This window comes from Peromyscus eremicus, chromosome 8a, assembly GCF_949786415.1.
Source record: "Peromyscus eremicus chromosome 8a, PerEre_H2_v1, whole genome shotgun sequence".
NCBI classification, from domain to species: Eukaryota; Metazoa; Chordata; class Mammalia; order Rodentia; family Cricetidae; genus Peromyscus; species Peromyscus eremicus.
In genome coordinates, this window is record NC_081423.1 from 70,111,142 (window position 1) to 70,132,793 (window position 21,652).

The 21,652-nt window shown below is 39.2% G+C and overlaps 1 protein-coding gene across 9 annotated transcripts in view; it reads left to right on the plus strand.

Moving 5' to 3' along the window:
• Window positions 1-21,652, plus strand: part of Trim37 (tripartite motif containing 37) — a 134,830-nt gene that overhangs the window by 15,137 nt on the left and 98,041 nt on the right. For all 9 annotated transcript variants that reach the window (XM_059271450.1, XM_059271443.1, XM_059271446.1 and 6 more), the window contains 5 exons: window positions 1,586-1,702; window positions 4,562-4,649; window positions 6,921-7,043; window positions 10,660-10,783; window positions 16,358-16,425. In XM_059271450.1, the coding sequence (XP_059127433.1) occupies window positions 1,586-1,702; window positions 4,562-4,649; window positions 6,921-7,043; window positions 10,660-10,783; window positions 16,358-16,425 (520 nt within the window). The remainder of the gene's footprint in view (window positions 1-1,585; window positions 1,703-4,561; window positions 4,650-6,920; window positions 7,044-10,659; window positions 10,784-16,357; window positions 16,426-21,652) is intronic.

Sequence of the window (21,652 nt, forward strand, 5' to 3'; positions counted from 1 at the left end):
AAACAAAAAGTGTAATTGGGGCTTGGTAGCTCACACCTGTGATCCCGAGCACTGGAGGCTGAAGCAGGAGGTTTGCCATGCATTTGGGGCTAGCCTGAGCTATAGTGTGAGACTTGATCTACTGGACAAAAAGAATCCTTTCAGAAAAAATGGACAGGCGTGTTATTCTTATATGCAAGAGGTGGTGTATATTCTTACATACCTTTTTTTTTTTTTTTTTTTTTTTTAGGTTTTTTTGAGACAGGGTTTCTTTGTATAGCCCTGGCTGTCCTAGAACTTGTTCTGTAGACCAGGCTGGCCTCGAACCCAAAGAGATCCACCTGCCTCTGCCTCTTGAGTGCTGGGATTAAAGGCACAAACCACCATCGCCTAGCAGTTATATACCTTTTCTTAAAGCAGACAAATATAGTAACTTACTGTTTATGATTCTCTTGCTTGCCATTTGTTTACTCTTTGGGATATGTTCTCATGTAGCCCAGGCTGGCCTCCACCTATAAGGATAAACTTGAACTCCTGACACCACGTCCTGAAGTGATAGGATTTACAGGCGTGTGCTCCATACCTGGCTTTATAATTTGCTTTTCCCCCCTCCTAAAATCAGTGGAAATATTTCACTGATGGTGTGTGTGTAAGTCATTTAAGCATGTGTTTGATAACTCTATAAGATTATGTTGATATTGAGAAATGTTTAGCTTGTTTCTATTTCTCGTTATTTAGGCAATGGTGCCAGACTGCCACCTTTTACTCTTCTGTTTGCTTTTTCATATTAGTTTATGAGAAGAGCAGCACTGTAAATGAGAACTTGCTGTAGTGATTGTACTCTTCTACATATAGTATAGTGTGGCCACCAGCTGCATGTGCTATGGGACATTTCAATTGTGTCTAGTGTGACTAGTGACATTTTATTTATTTGTTTATTGAGACTGTTTTGCTATGTAGCCCAGGTGGGCTTTGAACTCATCCTCTGGTCTCAGATTCCTGGATGTTGGGGTTATAGGCATGTGTTACCATTTTTTTAAATGAAATAGCCATATTTGGCCAGTGATTGCCATTTATTTATCATTGTTTTGATGGTCTATGACTTGAATCCAGGAATTAACTCATACTAATAGCATTATACGCTGCCACTGAACTATGTACTCCAGGTCCATGGCTATCATTTTGTACAGTCCAATTTAGGCTAAGAAATTAAAAATTTATCATCTAAATTATCATTGTTATTGTTTGGATAGTGCATTCGTCGTGTGTGTGTGTGTGTGTGTGTGTGTGTGTGTGTGTGTGTGTGTGTGTGTGAGATGTATGAATGTGATAAAATAAGTTACAAAGCATATTTTTCATTGCCTCTTTGCTTTTTTGACAGAATGCCTCACTGCGTAGCCCAGGCTAGCCTGGAGCTCATTATTTCACCCAAACTGGCCTTGTACTCTTCAGTTCTGTAGCCTTAGTGATAAGATTACAGATGAGCTTTTTCATACCTGACTTTTATTATTGTTTTAATATTGTGCTCTCTTTTGAGGAATACCTACTTTAGAAAAATCTTGGATGTCTGTGCTGGAACATATACATGTATGGATTTTCTTTTCAGTGCTCCACTCCAGCTACGGGAACTAGTGAATTGTCGCTGGGCAGAGGAGGTGACACAGCAGCTTGACACTCTCCAACTGTGCAGTCTCACCAAGCATGAAGAGAATGAGAAGGACAAGTATGTGCTCGGTCCTTTGGTTCAGGAATTAATAGGTTATGCCATGTGCTGTTTTAATGACGTTTTATGTATCCGTATGCATACACTTCTATAATTGGCTTGGTGTGTACTTGCTCAAGAATGTCTGTGTATGTATTGGGTCCTGGGGATTGAACCTAGGGCCACATGTATGTGAAAATACTCACTGACTTCAAGATCTAATGACACTATATTGATAGTGTTCTCTTTTTTCTATAAGTGAGAAAGTTAATGTTAGTTAACCTTCTATATGCTTTCATTTGTTGCTCAATATCTAAAGTTTTTCTTTCTATGTTGTTTATTTAACATCTATTTCATGACCTCTCGCCCACAGAGGCACACAAAAGCACTGTGCTAGATTATCGGATACAAAGGCAAATGAATAGGTTAATTCTGTTTAACTGATTAACAGGAACACAGCAATAATACAATGAATGGTACGGTCTTGTTAGAAAGTACAATGGGAGCAAATTGTGGATAAAGAATGAGTCGTTTTATAGTACATGTTTACAAATATTGGTCATATCTATAGGGTTATTAGGAACAGATCAAAAGTGGAAAGTTAGGAGAGATTCCAGGAATGTCATATTTAAAGTAACTATTTATACACAGTGTGTTAAACTACTAAGTTTAACATTATTATTATTATTTATTATTATTATTACTACTACTACTACTACTACTATTACTACTACTACTATTTTATAGAGCTAGGACCATGGGGCTAGAGAAATGGCTCACTGGTGAAGAGTGCATACTGCTTTTGCAGAGGACCTAAGTTGTATTCCTGTAGCTAGAGTTTTCCTGCCTGGCCCACAATCAGGACAAATCTCTTTCACCTGCCAGTCCCATAGCCACTCAGACCCGACCAAGTAAACACAAAGACTTATATTGGTTACAAACTGTATGGCCGTGGCAGGCTCCTTGCTAACTGTTCTTACAGCTTAAATTAATCCATTTCTATAAATCTATACCTTGCCATGTGGCTCATGGCTTACCGGCATCTTCACATGCTGTTTGTCATTGTGGCGGCTGGCAGTGTCTCTGAATCAGCCTTCTACTTCCCAGCTTTATTTTCCTCCTTGTCCCGCCTATACTCCATGCCTACCCACTGGCCAATCAGTGTTTTATTTATTGACCAATCAGAGCAACACATTTGCCATACAGAACATCCCACAGCAGATTCCTATCACCCACATCATGTGGTTCATAACTCCCTGTAACTCCAGCTCCAGGGGGATCCAATGCCTCTGTCTTCCATGAGCACCTGCATTTAAATGAACATACCCACAAACAGATACATGTACACGTAATTTAAAGTAATAAAAAATAATGAGTCATTTTTTTAAAAAGAAGAAAAGGAACTGACCCACAAAAATGAGAGGTAGCTAAATTGGATTATTCTTATTTGTTTGGCTCTTTTTCTTTCTTTCTTTTTTTTTTTCTTTTCTTTTTTTTACTTTTTAACTGCAGGCTTTTGCTGTGTATCCCAGAGTGACCTTAAACTAACTTTGTAGTTTCACTTTGTAGTTAGCCTTCCTCTGCTTCAGTCTCCTGGGGAGAGATTACAGGTTTGTGCCACTTTGCTCAATTGATGCCTCGCTAGTCCTTAATTAAATAAGACTGGGTGTTATTTCTACTACTGTTCTAGCTAAACTGTGCTTTTTTCCCTTCTTTTTTGTTTTTTTTTTGAGACAGGGTTTCTCTATGTAGCTGTCCCGGAACTCAGAGCTCTGCCTGCCTTTACTCCCAAGTGCTGGGATTAAAGGCGTGCGCCACCATGCCTGGCTTACTAAACTGGACTCTTAAGGCTGTTACTTTTAGCGTTGTGGTGGTCATACCAAAAAGTGATTTAAATATAATAACACATTTCATCAGTGACCTCTCGAATATTTTTCCCTGTAGAATGATGAGATATCACTATTTGGAAAAGGTTTTTTTTTTGGTTGGGCTTTTACATTTTTATTAGTGCCTCTCATAAAAGGAATAAATGTCCTACAGTTTCCTAATCTGGCAATCTTCTGTTTTGTTGTAATTTTGAGCCTTAGCTTCTCAAATGTATTTCAGATATGTGCCACCATACCAAGATTTTGGTGTTATGTAATATACCATGTAAAGGAAGGCTCTATATTGATATGGTAGATGACTGCGTGGTTTAAACAGTGGGAATTTTTTTCCCTTCTGTAGTTTTAGAGGCAGGAAATCCAAGATCAAGGTGCTTGATGAAGGGTTGGTTTCTGGTGAAGCTTCTATCCTTGACTTGTAACTGGCTGCCTTCTTTCTGAGTCCCTTTGGAGGTTAAGGCTTCAACATAAGAATTTGTTGGAGAACACAGTTAAGTCTGTAGCAGAATTGAACTTCATTGTTTTATATGTGAACATCTGTATTAAGAGAAAGTTTTAATTGAATTGTTCATTTATAGTGGCGACCTAGTATTGACATTGTGCAGTTGATATCTCTCGTTTGTTATTATTGGCCAGTTGCAGGAAAGTACTTATGCATATACATACATGTGCTCTTGTCCGAAGGTTAGTCTTTGTATTAGGCAGTAATGGGATAGCATTTATTGTATATAGTGATGACAGGAAGTGGGGCATGTAGTTTTTTTAGAAAGGAATCTGTCATTTGCTTGTTTAAAGTTTAATGAAAAAAGTACTTTAACATTTTTGTCCATGTGTAATTATTTAGCCTAATTCTTAGAAGCTGTTGAATACCTTTTACCTTTTTTATGATGCTATAACCATTTCAAATTGAGTGATCTGTTTGCCTTAGCTTAGAAATTTCTTGGAAATTATATTTCAGTTTTAATTTATAACTGCCTTTTCTTTTCATATTGTATAGATGTGAAAATCACCATGAAAAACTTAGTGTATTTTGCTGGACTTGTAAGAAGTGTATCTGCCATCAGTGTGCACTTTGGGGAGGAATGGTGAGCAGAACAAATTCAGCATGTTCTCTTTGGTTTAGATACTAGAAGGAATTGATAGCATTAGTTGATTTAGATGGAATAAAGTTATCATTTTACTTTGATGAAAAATGTACCTGTTTTATGCATTTTAGAAGTATTGTGCCTCCTGCTGTTCCAGAAGAACCTCTTTGGTCAAGAGTGTTGATATAGGATAAATACGGCTTTCATAGCTTAATGTATATAAAATATATATTCACATTTAACTTTTATTTTTCTCCTTTCTTCTTTTCTCCTTCCTTTTTTTGTGGTGTTGGTGATTGAACCCAGGGCCTTATGCTTGCTGGGCCAGTGCCATACCAGTAAGTTACATCCTCAGCCCAGGACCAGTGTCTCTGATTTGAGTACTGGTCAGTTGATCTTCAGACTTTAGACGCTTCTGAAGTAATGAAGTATTATTTAGTTTGTCTTTCTAATCTTGTTCAGAGGCCCTCACTGTTCCCAGGGTTGTTGCCTACCCCCACCTTAGCCTCCATCCAGAGGTGACTACAAGCATGCAATTCCTTGCTTGGCTTAAAAGATGTTTGATTTTTTTTGAGACAGAATCTCACTATGTAGGCCAGGCTGGCCTTAAACTTCAAGTCCTTCTGCTTCAGCTTCCCTAGTGCTGGGGCTATAGGCGTGTAGTATGTCTGGCTAAAAGATTTTTTTTTAGATTTTTAAGATTTATTTATTATGTATACAGTGTTTCTGTCTGCATGCCAGAAGAGGGCACCAGATCTTCTTATAGATGGGTATAAGCTACCATATGGTTGCTGGGAATTGAACTTGGGACTGCTGGAAGAATAGCCAGTGCTCGTAACCTCTGAGCTATCTTTCCAGCCCTAGCTAAAAGGTTTTTAAACCAACTTACCTTTATCAAATCTGAAGTATTCATAGTAGCCTCCTAGAAGTTGCTTAATAGCCAATTAAGTCATTTATATTCAGTATAACAACATAAATAGGTTGAGATTAAACACAATAAGAGTTTTTGTTTTTGTCAGTGCTGGAGATTCAGAGCCTCCCATATGCTAGTAAAGGTGTTCTATCAATGGGCTCTAACCCTAGACTAAAACAATAGATTCTTAGTGGGAGAAATGAAAGTTTATCTACATCAGTAATTGCCTAAGTCTCAGGTTAACTATGAGACCTGATCATTTTGTGTGGCTATTGGGCAGTGTATTTACAGAGAGTATGGCAGGCTGAGCTGGTTGAGTAGTGCTCAGTCCAGAGAGCTTTGTCTGAGTTTGAATTCTAATGTACTGACTGGAAAAAATTTAAGTTACCACAATTTGATGTTGAAGCAAGTTTTATAAGAGGCTCAAGAGACACTCTCAGAATCAGCATTTAAAAAAATCCACATCAGGCAGGGTGGTGGAAAAATATCCACATCAGCCAGTCGTGGTGGTGCACGCCTTTAATCCCAGCACTCAAGAGGCAGAGGCAGGCGATCTCTGAGTTCAAGGCCAGCCTGGTTTGCAGAGTGAGTTCCAGGACAGCCAGGGCTACACAGAGAAACCCTGTCTCTCTACATCATATAGTTGGAGAGTTGGTTCAGCAGTTTAGAGCACTTGTTGCTGTTGCAGAGGACGTGAGTTCAATTCCTAGCCCCACCTGATGACTTATAAGCATCCATAACTCCATCCATGTAACCATCTGTAATTCCAGTTCCAGGGTATCCAAAATCTTCTAATCTCTCTGGGGTACCAGGCATACATGTGGTATACATACATACATACATACATACATACATATATACATACATACAGGCAAAACATTCATGCATATAAAATAAAATCTAAAACAAAAAAGAAATCCACATTTTTATTTTTTTTTTTTTGTGTGTGTGTGTGTGTGTGGAGACCATGGTGGGATGCTTATGCTAAACAAGATGCCTCTGTCAAGGTTTGTCTGTGGGTTGTCCTAGAATTCTCTATGTAGACCAGGCCAGCCTTGAACTCAGAGATTAATCTGTCTCTGCCTCCCACGTGGTGGGATTAAAGACATGTTTTACCATAGCTGGCTCTGTTATTTTCTTAATGTCTAGTATTTAGATTCTTGATGGCATTGCTACATTTTCTAGATAATTTTTTGCAATCACTGGCTTATTTTAAGAAAATAAAGGTGATATTAAAAGATGAAATTCATTTGAAAATAATTTACCAGTTTATCATTGTCCATAGAATATTAAAGAGGAATGTAAATGTAATTGGAGTGTATGAAACCTCCTCACACTACTCATATTGATTTCTGTAGCATGGTGGACACATGTTTAAACCTTTGGCAGAAATTTATGAACAGCATGTCACTAAAGTGAATGAAGAGGTAGCCAAACTTCGTCGACGTCTTATGGAACTGATCAGCTTAGTTCAAGAAGTGGTAAGATTACTTTTACATGAGATTGATAACCTTTTTTTTGATTCTGTGGTATATATTCTTATATAACTTCTGTGTTCAAATCAAGATTTTCAAAGTTTAAAGATTTGATGGGGTGATAAACCTCAAGTCTCAGTCAGCTTCAAACAGGAATTTACACCCAGAGCTATGGCATATAGGGATCAGCTAAAGCTATAGAATTGCCTCTTTCTTTCTTTCTTTCTTTCTTTCTTTCTTTCTTTCTTTCTTTCTTTCTTTCTTTCTTTCTTAGTTTCTTTCTTTGAACAAATGTATTCTTTGTATGTTTCTGTGCGCATGTGTGTGAATGTGTGTGTGATGTGTGGGCATTCTTTTGCTATGGTGCGTATATGGAGGTCGTGGACAACTTTGGGGATTCTGGGGAGTGAACTTAGGTCGTCAGTATTGTACAGCAATTCCTTTAAGACACTGAGCCATTTCCCAAGAATTGTTTTTTATAGATAGAGAATCAGTAGTGAATTCAAAAAGTGGACTTGTTACAGAGTTAAATTTACATCTAAGTAGTGTTATTATTGACACTATGTGTTTTTGTTGGGGTAGTGGTACATGCAAGGCCTGAAGTCATCCTCAGGTGTCATTCCTCAGGAGCCATCCACCTTGTATTTTGACATGGGTCTCTCAGTAGGAATTGGAGGTCAACAATTTGGCTATGCTGGTGGGTCAGCAAACCTTAGAGACCCTGTTTCTGCCTTCAACAGCAGTGTGGATGCTGGGGCCAGACTTAGGTTCACATGCTCATATAAAAAGCATCTTACTAACTAACTGAGCCATCTCCCCAGCCCCAGTGTTGACTTTTATAATCATTCAGGTTTTAGATCCTCAGCTTTTGGGAGGGTTTCTGCTACCAGTGAGGGAACTCTCTTTTTTCTTTCAGATTTATTTTTTGTTTCATGTGTATGAATGTTTTGCCTTCTTGTATATATCTGAACTATGTGCATGCCTGGTGTCCTTGGGTTCAGAAGTGGGCTTCAGATTCCCTGGAACTAGAATTACAGGTGGTTCTGAGCCACCATGTGGGTGCTGGGAACCAAAACTGGATCCTTTGCAAGTGCAGTAAGTACTCTTAACTGCTGAGCCATCTCTAGCTCCTGAATGAACTCTTTTGTGTATGTTGAATTAGGCTCCATAGAGTTTAAAGAGTTATTATTTAACTATGAAGATGTCATATGTAGGGTTGGGGAAATGGCTTTGGAGATGCAGTATGTTGGGATGGGGAGATGGCTCAGGTTGCTTGATGCTCTTTCAGGGGACTGGAGTTCAGTTCATAACTGCCTGTAACTCCAGCTTCTGGCCTCTACAGGCATTCTCAACATGTGGCATATACCCAGATAGACACAAACTCATATGTAAATAAAAACTGAAAAAATGTTATCTGGGTCAGTTTTAGTAAGTTATTTGTTATTTATAATTTTTCTTTGGAAAAATGTGATAAATTTCAAACAAGTACTAAATATCCTTTTGGAATATATTCTGTTTAAAGTTGCCAGAATGGTTTTTTTTGTATATCATTACTAACCTACCAGCAAGTATTCTTTACCTTTTGGGAATCAAGAATGAAATCATTTGTAACATTTTTTCAATATAAAATAGCATTACTGCATTGCATGCATGCTACAAAGTCCTTTTGAAAAACAAGCTAGCTGAATTGATTTTTTGTTTTTTTTTCTTTTGTTGTTGTTTTTTGTTTTTGATTTTTTTCGAGACAGGGTTTCTTTGTGTAGTTTTGGTGCCTGTCCTAGAGCTTGCTCTGTAGACTAGGCTGGCCTTGAACTCACAGAGATCCACCTGGCTCTGCTTCCCAAGTGCTGGAATTAAAGACGAGTGCTACCGTTGCCCAGCACTAGCTGAATTGATTTTTTTTTTTAAAGATTTGTTTGTTTATTATGTATACAGTGTTCTGTCTGCATGTATCCCTGCAGGCCAGACGAGAGCACTAGATCTCATTACAGATGGTTGTGAGCCACCATGTGGTTGCTGGGAATTGAACTCAGGACCTCTGGAAGAATAGTCAGTACTCTTAACCGCTGAGCCATCTCTCCAGCTCCCTGAATTGACTTTTTTTTTTTTTTTTGGTTGATTTTATAGCCTTGTCTATCATTAATTTCTCTTGGCAGCATTAGGAGGCTATTCTAGGTTGAGAGTCCTACTTATATATAATAATAGCATGTATAGACATTATATTTTTTATTTTTTGTGGTACACTGACTTGAAATCTATTGCATATATTTTGCAATCTTGGAAAAACAACTGTCTTTTTGTACGTATTCTGAAAACAATCTTTATAAACTAGAGAAAACACTGGATTTAAAGCATCTTTTGTTGGGTATGAAGACATGTACCTGTAATCCCAGCACTGAAGAGGGTAGATGGAGGCCAAAGAACCAGTTCAGGGTCTTCAACTATATGTCAAGTTCTAGTCTTGTCTGGAATGCATGAGATTCTTAAAAAACCCAAACAAAACCAAATCTTTTCTGTTTTAGGATATGTACTGGTCAGTTTTGTTTAAATGTGTGTGTTAGTGTATGTGAGCATGTAGTCACATATCCTGACATTCTTGTGGAGGTCAAAGGACAACTTGCAGATATCAGCTCTCTCCCCTGTATGGCTCATGGGGATTTAACTCAGGTTGTTAGGCTTGGTGGGCAGTGCCTTTTCCTGCCAAGCCATCTCTTAGACCCTTTTGTTTTTATAAAGTAGTTTCTTATCTGAATGTGATTGGGACTAGTTTTATGTTTCCTAAATTTTGTTTGTCTGTTTTGAGACAGGGTTTCATGCAGCCCAAGATGGTCTCAGATCTGTAGTTGAAGCTAGCCTTGAACTCCTGGTCTTTCTGCCTCGACCTCTCGTGTACTGAGATAATAGGTATGTGCCAGCACACCCAGTCCGTTGTGGTTATTTGGGAGCCACTGCTGGGACACACACAGGAAAACTCCACCTACAGTAAAGACCTTTTTATTACTATATTTGTTAAATTATAAGAAACTTAATTATACTCTTTATTTTGAGAGCTTTATTACATTTATTTGTGTGTTTGTTTGCACATATAGGTAGGTGTTTGAGTGCATGCATGTGAAGGCCAGAGGACAACTTGCAGGAGTTGGTTCTCTCCTACCATACGGGTCTTTGAATTTGAACTTGGGTCATCAGGCTTTGTGGTAGGCACCTTTCCCTACTGAGCCACCTCACCAGGCCCTAATTGTGTGTTTTTAATAATCTTTAAAATGGATTTAGTGGAATTTACAACTTTTTTTTTTTTAACATTTACTGTGTGTGTATGTATGTGTGTTTGTACACCTTTCTGTGGCCTAGGTTTGGAAGTCAGAGGACAACTTGAAGGAATTGGGTCTTTCTCCACCACGTAGATGCCAGGGATTGAGCTCAGGTTGTCAGACTGGGTGGCAGACATCTTTATCTCCCAAGTCAACTTGCTGACCCCAAACTTACAGGATTTTTTTTTTTTAAAGCAGTTTTACCTATACAGTACAAACAATTAAAATTTTGGTTATGAATTTTAAAGAGGTAATTAACTGATTTTAAGAGTAATCACAGTGATTGCATTATGTTCTTATTTATCTTCTAGGAAAGAAATGTAGAAGCTGTAAGAAATGCAAAGGATGAGCGTGTTCGGGAAATTCGGAATGCGGTGGAGATGATGATCGCACGACTAGACACACAGCTGAAAAACAAGCTCATAACACTCATGGGTGAGTGTGTTTAGTCTGCTGGAGGACATGGTACCCGACCTTGTTTGTGCGTCCATCTTTGAGGAGTCAGTTGATGAGTTGTTAGGACTAGGAAGGAATCTTAGGATTTTAGGCAACTCCATGTTATATAACCTGGACTACAAGTCTGACTTCGGTTGAGAAATGATCAAATAGAAAACTTTTTCACACCTTTTATGTGAAAATCCTAAATAGTCTGTGAACCTCATTAGTAGGTAGCTTTTTTTTTTTTTTTAACTCCCACAATTAAGAAAACAATTCGCTATCAATGTCCCTTTTCCTTTTATTGTGTCTTCTTTGAAAGTGAAATACTAGGCGGGCATTGGTGGCACATGCCTTTAATCCCAGCGCTTGGGAGGTAGAGAGGCAGGTGAATTTCTGAGTTGGAGGCCAGCCTGGTCTACAGAACAAGTTCTAGGACAGCCAGGGACACACAGAGAAACTCTGTCTTAAAAAACCAAAACAAAAAAGGTAAAACACTGATGTTTGTGAATATGAGCCATTGTCTCAGCTTTTTCTGAGAGTTTTAAATTCTAGGTGTTTGATTTTAGATTTAAAGTCTTACCTTAAATCTTAAATATTGCTTATTCTTTGGGTTCCTCAAAGGTTTCCTCATTCTTCTTTGTTGGTTTTTTTTGTTGTTGTTTTTTTTTTTTTTTTTTTTTCGTTTTTTTTTTGGTTGTTCATTTTTTAATAAGATTTATTTATTATGTATACAGTGTTCTGTTTGCATGTTTGCCTGCGTGCCAGGAGAGGGCGCCAGATCTCATTACAGATGGTTGTGAGCCACCATGTGGTTGCTGGGAATTGAACTCAGGACCTCTGGAAGGGCAGCCAGTGCTCTTAACCTCTGAACCATCTCTCCAGCGCCTCATTTATTTTTTTAAAGATAGGGTCTCACTGTGTAGCCTCAACCAATCTAGCCTAGAACTAGCTTAAGCTGTAATCTTAATTTATGCAGTGTTTTACTAATACAAAACTTGCTTTATAATTTTCATTATAACCCAATATGCTATATAAAATCTTTAATAAAGTATAAACAATATTTTGTGCTTTGTGTTCTTTTCAAGATTTTGACTATATCTTTCAGTTTGGGTAGGTCCCCAGCTGTAGTCAGTCATGTGTATGAATGGTCCTACTTTTTTTAGGCTTCTAAATATATTTGGAGATGGGAGAAGTGACACATGCCTGTAATCTTAAAGTTGGGAATTGGAAGCAGGAAGATCAGGAGTTTGAGGTCATGTGCTTTCCTACATAGTGAGTTCAAGGCTAGACTAGGGTATATACAATAAAACCCTGCCTTAATAACAAAAAACATTCTTTTGAAACTCCTTTACCTTTAATAGACCACACAGAGGGCTGGAGTTTAAACTGGAGATTTTATATTTTGTTAGTTTGTCTTGGGGTTTTGAGACAGGGTCTCGCTGAGTGGTCCAGGCTGGCCTCATATTCACTGTGTAGCTCACGTTAGCCTCAACTTTGGTGATCCTTTGCCTTAGCTTCCAAGTGTGATCACTGGTGTGGGTTACCATACTCAGTAAGACTTGAAAATGAGTCTTAGATATGTTGACACACACCTACAGTCCTAGCTCTCAAGTGACTAAGGCAGGAGGGTCATGAGGATCCCTCTGGGCTACACCATGAAAAGCCTTCTTCTCATAAAGTCAGATTAGCTGGGAAGATGGCTCTGCAGAAAGTGCTTGCTAAGTGAGGCTGCTGACATGAGTTCAAGCCCATGAATCCATATAGAAGGAGAAGGGGAGAATCAACTCTACGTACATAGTTGTCCTCTGAACAAACACCCACATTCACACCCACACATCACACACACACACCCACACACACACACACACACACACACACACACACACACACTCTAAAAAAAGACTCCTGCCAGGCAGTGATAGCACATGCCTTTGATCCCAGCACTCGGGAGGCAGAGGCAGGCAGATCTCTGAGTTACAGGATAGCTAGGACTACACAGAGACAAACCCATGTTGTCACCCCACACCCCCCCCAAAAAAGAAAAGACTCCTATTGGTGTCTGACAAGATGGCTCAGCCAGTAAAGGCTCCAACTGCCAAGCCTGATACTCTCAGTTCAGTTTGCACGGCCCGCTTCGTGGAAGGAGAGAACTGATTCCACAGTTGCCCTGTGACTGCCACACATGCTGTGGCCTGAATGGCCCCCACAATAAAAGAAATTTAGAATTTACCCCTCAGTTTTTTCTTGGAGACAAGGTCTCTCATTGTGTCCTGGCTTATTTGGAACTCACTGTGTAGGTCAGGCTGGCTTCAAACTCAGAGATCCACTTCCTTCTGTCTCCTGAGTGCTAGAATTAAAAGCACCACTACCCCTGTTTGCTTAAAATAATAGTATTAAAGCAAATAAGCTACTTAAAGTATTTTTCACTTTTAATATGATTTTGAATAATAACCAAATGTATACTTACATGTAGCCTTGCTTTTTGTTTATAAGTTTGCCTAACTTCTTTAGTTAACTAAAAATCAATTATGTCAGCACTATAGATTTTTAAAATTTAAGGAATGTATGTGTGTATTTGGGGTGTATGCTTGTGTGTGTAAATACAAAAACTTGTGTGTGCGTATGTAGTTAAAGGTTAAAGTTGGGTGTCTTCCTTTGTCCCTTTTTTATTATTTTTAACTTTTTTTTTTTTTGGTTTTTCAAGACAGGGTTTCTCTGTGTAGCTTTGCACCTTTCCTGGAACTCACTTGGTAGTCCAGGCTGGCCTCGAACTCACAGAGATCCACCTGCCTCTGCCTCCCGAGTGCTGGCATTAAAGGCGTGCACCACCACCGCCCGGCTATTTTTAACTTTTAAAAGATTTATTTTACTTTTAATTATGTGTGTATATTTGTACATGCTAGTGTGGGGAAAGAATCCAGAAGAGGGCATTAGATACCCCACCCCCAACCCCCAGAGCTAGAATTGGTAGTTGTGAGCTGCCCTGACAAAGGGTGGTAGGAACCAAACTTTGGTCCTCTCCAAGAGCTGTACATGGTCTTAACCACTGACTCTCCAGCTCTTCCACGTTATATTTTTGAGGCAGTATTTCTCACTGAGCCTGGGATGCTCTGTTCTGGGTGTCCTGACTGATCCCTGAGTTCCCAGGATATCCTTGTTCCCTTTCCCCTTCCCCAGCCCTGGGTACAGGCATACACTGCTGTCCTTGCCAGGTCTAATTCCTGTGCAGTAGAATTTTACCCTTTTAGCCAGGGTTTCTCTGTGTAGCCTCGGTTGTCCTGAAACTAGCTCTGTAGACCAGGCTGGCCTCGAATTCAGAGATCCTCCTGCTTCTGCCTCCTGAGTGCTGGGATTAAAGGCTTGTGTCACCACTGCCCAGCTTTTTTTTCTTTTTTATGGGGGGTGGGGTGGGCGGTTTGAGGTTTCAAGACAGGGTTTCTCTGTGTTGTTTTTTGAGCCTGTCCTGGATCTCGCTCTGTAGACCAGGCTGGCCTCGAACTCATAGAGATCCACCTGGCTCTGCCTCCCGAGTGCTGGGATTAAAGGCATGCCCAACAAAGCCCGGCTTGAATTACTTTCTTATTACGAAAAGTTACTGTATTTTGTAGTTTTTTTCCCTCTAGGTTTGTGGAATGACTTTGCCTTTTTTTTTTCTTTTTCTTTTCCTTTTTTTTTCCTGAGACAGGGTTTCTCTGTGTAGTCCTGGCTGTCCTGGGACTTGCTCTGTAGACCAGGCTGGCCTCATTCACAGATATCTACCTACTACTCCTGAGTGCTGGGGTCACAGGTGTGCTCCACCACTGCCTGGCTACCTTAATTCTTTTTTTTTTTTTTTTCCCTTAAGAAAATTTTTTTCATTCATTTTACACACTAATCAAAGATCCCTTCTCTTCCCTTCTCCTGCCCCCACGGACTCCCCCTCCCAACTCACCTCCCACTCCCCCTCACAAGAAGGCAAGGCCTCCCATGGTGAGGCACATCCAGTAGAGGCAAATCCAAGCTCTTCCCCTGGCCTTAAGGCTACACGAGGTGTCCCATCATAGGTAGTGGGCTCCAAAAAGTCTGTTCATGTACCAGTGATCGATTCTGATCCTACCACCAGGGGGCCCCCCAGCAGATCAAGCAACACAACTGTCACCTTAATTCTTAGTAGACAGACTTTTTGTTGTAATTTAATGTAAACATCTTGCTAATTTATTAACTACATCCCTCTTTTAAGCCAAAGTTAAATTTTGGGAAGAAATTTCAGAGTAACTGAATGAAGTTGTTATTGTGTCTGCCAAAAGGAACATCAAGTCTAGAAAAAAAATAAATGTTCCATTTAAAGCCCATTTTCACTGTTATGTTTAATTTGTTTTGGGATACCGTAGATTCAACCCAAGACTGTCACTGTACATTTCTTTTTTCTTTTTTTTTTTTTTTTGGTTTTTCGAGACAGGGTTTCTCTGTGTAGCTTTGCGCCTTTCCTGGAACTCACTTGGTAGTCCAGGCTGGCCTGGAACTCACAGAGATCCGCCTGGCTCTGCCTCCCGAGTGCTGGGATTAAAGGCGTGCGCCACCACCGCCCGGCTCTTTTTTCTTATTTACTAATTTAGGTAGTGTCTCAAATAACTCAGGCTGGCCTCAAATTGGCTATATAGCCAAGTGTGACCTTTCATTCTTTTTGTTTGTTTTATTTGAAACAGGGTTTCTTAGTGGATCCTTGGCTGTCCTGGAACTCACTCTGTAGATCAGGCTGGCCTCAAACTCACAGAGATCCACCTGCCTCTGCTTCCTGAGTTCTGGGATCATAGGCGTGCGGTACCTGCTGATGACCTTGAATTTTTGATCCTTTTGTCTCTACCTTCTGAGTGCTTCTGAAATTAGACATTTCACCATACCAGTTTATACCCAGCTGAGCATTAACTTAGAGCTTTGTGCATGCCAGACAAGCATTCTACCAAACTCTAGCCCCAGCCCTGTAAACTTTTTAGATAAATTTTGTAGTCCTAAATTGAATTTTGCCTAAAAATTGGGCTACCTCCAATGTTCTTTTTCTAAGCTACCTTTTAAAAATAGTACATTCTGCTGGGCAGTGATGGTGCACGCCTTTAAACCCAGCACTTTCGAGGTAGAAGCAGGTGGATCTCTGTGAGTTCAAGGCCAGCCTGGTCTACATAGTGAGTTCTAGGACAAGTTTCAAAGCTACACAGAGAAACTCTGTCTCCAAAAGTAAAACAAAATCATATTCAGCTTCTTTTTTTTTTTGTTTTTTTTTTTTTGTTTTTGCGAGACAAGGTTTCTCTGTGTAGCTTTGCGCCTTTTCCTGGAACTCACTTGGTAGCCTAGGCTGGCCTCGAACTCACAGATATCCGCCTGGCTCTGCCTCCCGAGTGCTGAGATTAGAGGTGTGTGCCACCACCGCCCAGCCATATTCAGCTTCTTAAAGCTTTAGGAAAGTCATTGGGGGTAAGTAATGAAGTTTTGCTCAGTTGCAGTGGATCTCTTTTTACTGAGTATGTTCATAGGAAGTTATCTCATTCTTAAGTCTGTAGTAAACCTGAATGTTGTTGTTTTGCTCCTTTCAAACAGGTCAGAAGACATCTCTTACTCAAGAAACAGAGCTGTTGGAATCTTTACTTCAGGAGGTAGAGCATCAGGTGATGAAATACATTTGTTTATGTGCTGCTGAGTGAGCATTAAATATTAAATAGAATGAAATAGTCTTTGCTGGGCATGGGATACAGCTGTAATCTTTGGGAGGCTGAGGCAAAAGGACCATGAGTTTGAGGCCAGCCTATGCTATATAGAGCTTTTGAGGCCCTCCTAGACCACATAGTACCTAGACTTCATCTCAAAAAATAACGTATTCATCTTTTTTTCATCCCTATTTGTCTGTCTGTCTGTCTATATATTATTCCATTTATCTTCATTCATTTATTTATTGCATTCATTCTTTCTTTTATTGAGTGATTGAGGTAGGGTCTCGTACTGTGGCTTACGATAGCCTCAGACTTTTGGCAATCCTGCCTTTGTTTCCAGTAGGCTTTGATCACAAGGTGTGGTGATTTGAATGAGATGACTTATATTCTTAGGCATTTGAATTAGTCCACAGTTGTGGTGCTGTTTGGGAAGGCTTAGAAGGTGTGGCCTTACTGGAGTAAGTGTGTGATTTGTGGTAAGCTTTGAGGTTTAAAAATCTCCTGCTTTAAATGTTTTTCCCCTAGCCTTCTGCTGGGGGAATGGAAGAGGAGGGGATAGAAGCTATGATAGCAAAAGATCTGCCTGCTGTAGTGGAGATTTTTTATAGAGTAGGTATTAGCTGATTCTTAAGATTTCTAAATGAGGTTTATGATGATGTGTCAAAATAGGATTACTTTTTTTTTTTTTTTAGACTTGGAACTTACTATGTAGACCAAGCTGGCCTTAAACTCTCAGAGATCTGCCTGCCTCTGCCTCCTGAGTGCTGGGAATTAAAAGTATGTACCATTATGCCTGGCTGGAATTACTTTTTGTTGGGAATAGCCCATAGACATTTGTAAATTTATAAAAGGTAAAATTTCACCATATGATTTAAGTGATAGCTTTAAAATAGATGGTTATTGCCATTTACCTAAATATATTGATTTTTTTCCCTTAAAATTTAGCATTAAGAAAATACTTTTATTGCCATTTACCTAAATATATTGATTTTTCCCTTAAAATTTAGAAATAAGGAAATACCTGTTGTGTTTTAGATAATAGGTATTATTTTAGGCTTAAAAAAATATTTTAAATTATATGTATATGTGTGGGTATGTGCCTGTGAGTGCAGGTGCCTGTGGAGGCCAGAAGAGGGCATCAGATTCCCTGCTGTACTTATAGGTGGTTGTGAGCTACCCATTGTGGGTGCTACAAACTTTACTTTGGACTTCTGCAAGAACAGTACATACTTTAGCCGACTCTCCAGCCCCATTTTAGATGTATGGGATATAACAGTAAACAAAATGGAATAAAATTTTTCCTTATCAAATTTATTGGGGGCAGTTAATAAACATAATTGAATAAATAAAACATGTCATCTCGTAAATATCTGATACATTCACTTGTCTTGAATTTGTTTTTTGGAATGCTTATGTTTTAAAGGTTTTGTGTGTGTGTGTGTGTATGATTGGTGTATATTTGAATGCTGGCATAAACTTGCCAGTGTGCACAGAAATGCAGGTCAGAGTACAGCTAGGTTTTGGGATTTAGTGCTCTTCCACCATTGGTTCTGATAGTTGAACTTGGGTCATAGTGGTAAGCACTTTTACTAGTGAGCCACCCCACTGGCCTAGAAATGCTTGTGTTTTCCTGTGTGCCTGTTATGCAGCTTCCTCCTAAAGTTCTCTTTATTGGAGATTTCTTCTTTTCCTGTGTTGAATCTTTACTTCCTGGTTTCCACAGCTACTGTGGACTCTTGGGTTATGCATTTGCTTTGGTTTTGCACTTCTGGTAGCTTGCCAGGATAGCGAATCAGAATTAACTTTATTGCATGTCTGAAAATACTTTTATTTTGTCTTTATATTTGATTGCCAGTCTGAGCAGTAAGATTTACTACATGCATATTTATTTTCTTCTCAGGGCTCTCATTCTTGTTTGTTCCTTTGTTTGAGACAGGATCTTGACACATACTTAGCCCACGCTGTCCTGGAACTTGCCATGTAGCACAGAATGGTCTTCCTCTCATGATCCCCTTGATTCAGCCTTCCAAGTGCTAGAATCATAGGAGTGTGTCCCATATGCTGCACAGTAGTCCAGAGACTGTTTTATCCCTGACAAAGAGTTAACTGGCAGCCTTTTGCTGGAGGAACAGGGTCATTTTAGACCAGCTGCAGTGTACTCAGTGTCTGAGGATGTATGCATTTTGTTTTAAACAACTGCTGTTAACCATAATACATGTGTTGAAAGTATGTGATTTGATATGTTTGACAAATGTGTACATTTTAAAATCATCACTGTTGTCACAATGGTGAACATACACATTTATTTTTATACATCTTTGTATTTTATTCATCTATACTTGTCTCCATGTAGCTTCCAATTTGGTTTCTGTCGTAAATTGATATTTTTCTATAATTATATGAAAAAATGGACTCTTACACACTCATTTTATGTTTTACCTCTTTCAGCAAAATTATTTTTGGGTTGCATTCATGGTACTGAATACATCAGTAATTCTTTCATTTTTATTGCTTAGTGTTCACTTTATATAAACATCACATTTGCTTTTCCATTCAACTGATTATGTTCATTTGGGTAGATTATAACAACAAAGGCTTGTTTGGGCCTGTTACATTCTTGTACAAATCTTTCCATGGATATATATTTATCTTCTTGTTATGTCCACTTAGTACAGATGGCTGAATCAAATGGTAGATGTCTGGAAATAATTTTTTAAAATTAATATTTAAAATTTTTTTAATTATTTAATTAAAATTACTTTTAATTAAAAAAATTTGTTTTGTTTTTAATTATGTGTGTAGTATATGTATGTGTGTGAGTGTGGGTGTGGGTGTGTGTGCATGCAGAGGCCTGAAGGGGTTGAGTCCCTCTGGAACTGGAGCTACAGGTGTTTGTGGGTCCTGGGAACTGAACTCTGGTCCTTTGCAAGAATAGTACATGCTACTAACTGCTGAGCCATCAGTCCCAAGTACAGCCCTTTATTTTTTAAGTAATTGCCGATGGTCTTCTGATTAGAGTTGCCTATTTTATGTTCCTACCAGTATTGTTTGGATTCCTTTGCAATACTGTTAGCACATGGAACAAATCTTCTTAATTTTAGCTGTTCTCATGAGAGTGTCTAATCATTGCTGTAATTTCTATTTACCTGTGACTAATGATGTTGAGAATCTTTTCTTATGCTTACTTGCCATCCATATTTGTTCACGCTCTCTTCAAATCTTTTGCCTAAAATTTTATTGAGTTCTTTTATTTGTTTTTTTTTTGGTTTTTTTTTGGGGGGGCGGGGTTTCGAGACTGGGTTTCTCTGTGTAGCTTTGCGCCTTTCCTGGGACTCACTTGGTAGCCCAGGCTGGCCTCGAACTCACAGAAATCCGCCTGCCTCTGCCTCTCGAGTGCTGGGATTAAAGGCGTGCGCCACCACCGCCCGGCCCTTTTATTTGTTTTTTTAGGTTTTTGTAATTCTTTGTTGTTTGTCTTAACTAGGATTATATTAGCTTTCTTGTCTGTTACTTTGACAAACTAAAAGAAGGAAAGGCTTATTGTCATACTGTCCATGGTCCATTTGGACCATGGTCTAGTACCTCTGTTGCTTGGGGCTATAGCAAGGCAGTATGTATATCATGGTGCAAGAAACCTATTTAACTAATGCCAGGCGGTGGTGGCACACACCTTTAATCCCAGCACTCGGGAGGCAGAGCCAGGCGGATCTCTGTGAGTTCGAGGCCAGCCTAGTATACAAAGTGAGATCCAGAACAGGCTCCAAAGCTACACAGAGAAACCCTGTCTTGAAAAAACAAAACAAAACAACAAAAAAGAAACCTATTTAACTTGTATAACTTGTAGTAGTTGGGAGTGAAGAGCGTGGCCAGAGTTCCAACATTCCCTTTAAGACATGGTCTAACTCTGATCCATTGGGCTTCAGCTTTTTTTTTTTTTTTTAAGATTTATTTATTTTTTTTTTAGTACATTGGGGTTTTGCCTGCTTGTATGTCTATGAGAGGATGCCAGATCCCCTGGGACTAGGGTTACAAACAGTTTTGAACTGCCATGTGGGTGCTGGGAATTGAATGTAGGTCCTTTGGAAGACAGCCAGTGCTCTTAACCTGAGCCACCTCTCCAGGTCTGGGCTTCACATCTTAAATGTTCTGCCACCTCTGGTAGCTCTATAGGTTGGTGACAGTCTGTAGCACCTGGCCCTTTGGGTAAGTTGAGTATCATCCATAGAGAATTTTAAAGTTGTATTTGTTTGTTAGAGCTGCTGTGATAGAGCCCCACTGAATGCCACTGAATGGGATCTTGAACAACAGAAATTAATCTTGTCATAATTCTAGATTCTGGCAGTTCAAGGCCAAAGTGCTAGTGGGTTTCATATTTCCTGAGGTCTCTTGCCTTGGCCTGTGGGTAATGTCCTCTCACTCTGTCCTCATAGATGTTTGTGTGCCGAGAACTCTGGTTGCTTCGCTTGAGCTTAATCAACTCATCCTCAAATACAGCTGAGGACTAGAGGTTTAGGCCTCCATCATATAAAATTGTAGATGATAAAAGATACCGTTCAGACCACAATAATACATAGTTTTACAAAGCTGCCTCATGATCTTTATAGCCAGTTGAAACAAGCAGTGGTAGACTCTTCCAAATTGTAGTGTAAAGTGCTAGAACTTCAGACTGATTTTGTTGAGTTCAAAATCCATAGTCTTTTAACTGCCATAGTATTTTACTGCATTAGATTTCTCATTCCTTTTTATAAAAGATTTATTTTAGATGGTATGTATGTCTGAGTGCCTGCATGTATGTATGTGCACCACATGCATGTCTGGTGCTTGAGAGGCCAGAAGAGGTAGAATCCCCTTGGAAATGAAGATATAAGCTGTTGTAAGTCACCATGTGGGTGCTGGGAATCAAACCCAGGTCTCTGCAAGATAAGCAGGTGCTTTTAACTGCTGTGCTATCTCTCCAGCCACAAAACCAAAAAAAAAAAAAAAAAAAAAAAAAAAATTCTCATTCTTTATCTCTGTCTTAATATTTCAGGAACTGATAGGATTGTGTGTATGAGATATGTGTATGATATCAGCATTTCTAGTGGCCATATATAGTTAGAAATGCTTGTTGTGAAAGGAGTATCTGCTCATTAATATATAGTATATAATATATAAAGTAGTTTAACTGTATCAGTGTGAAAATATA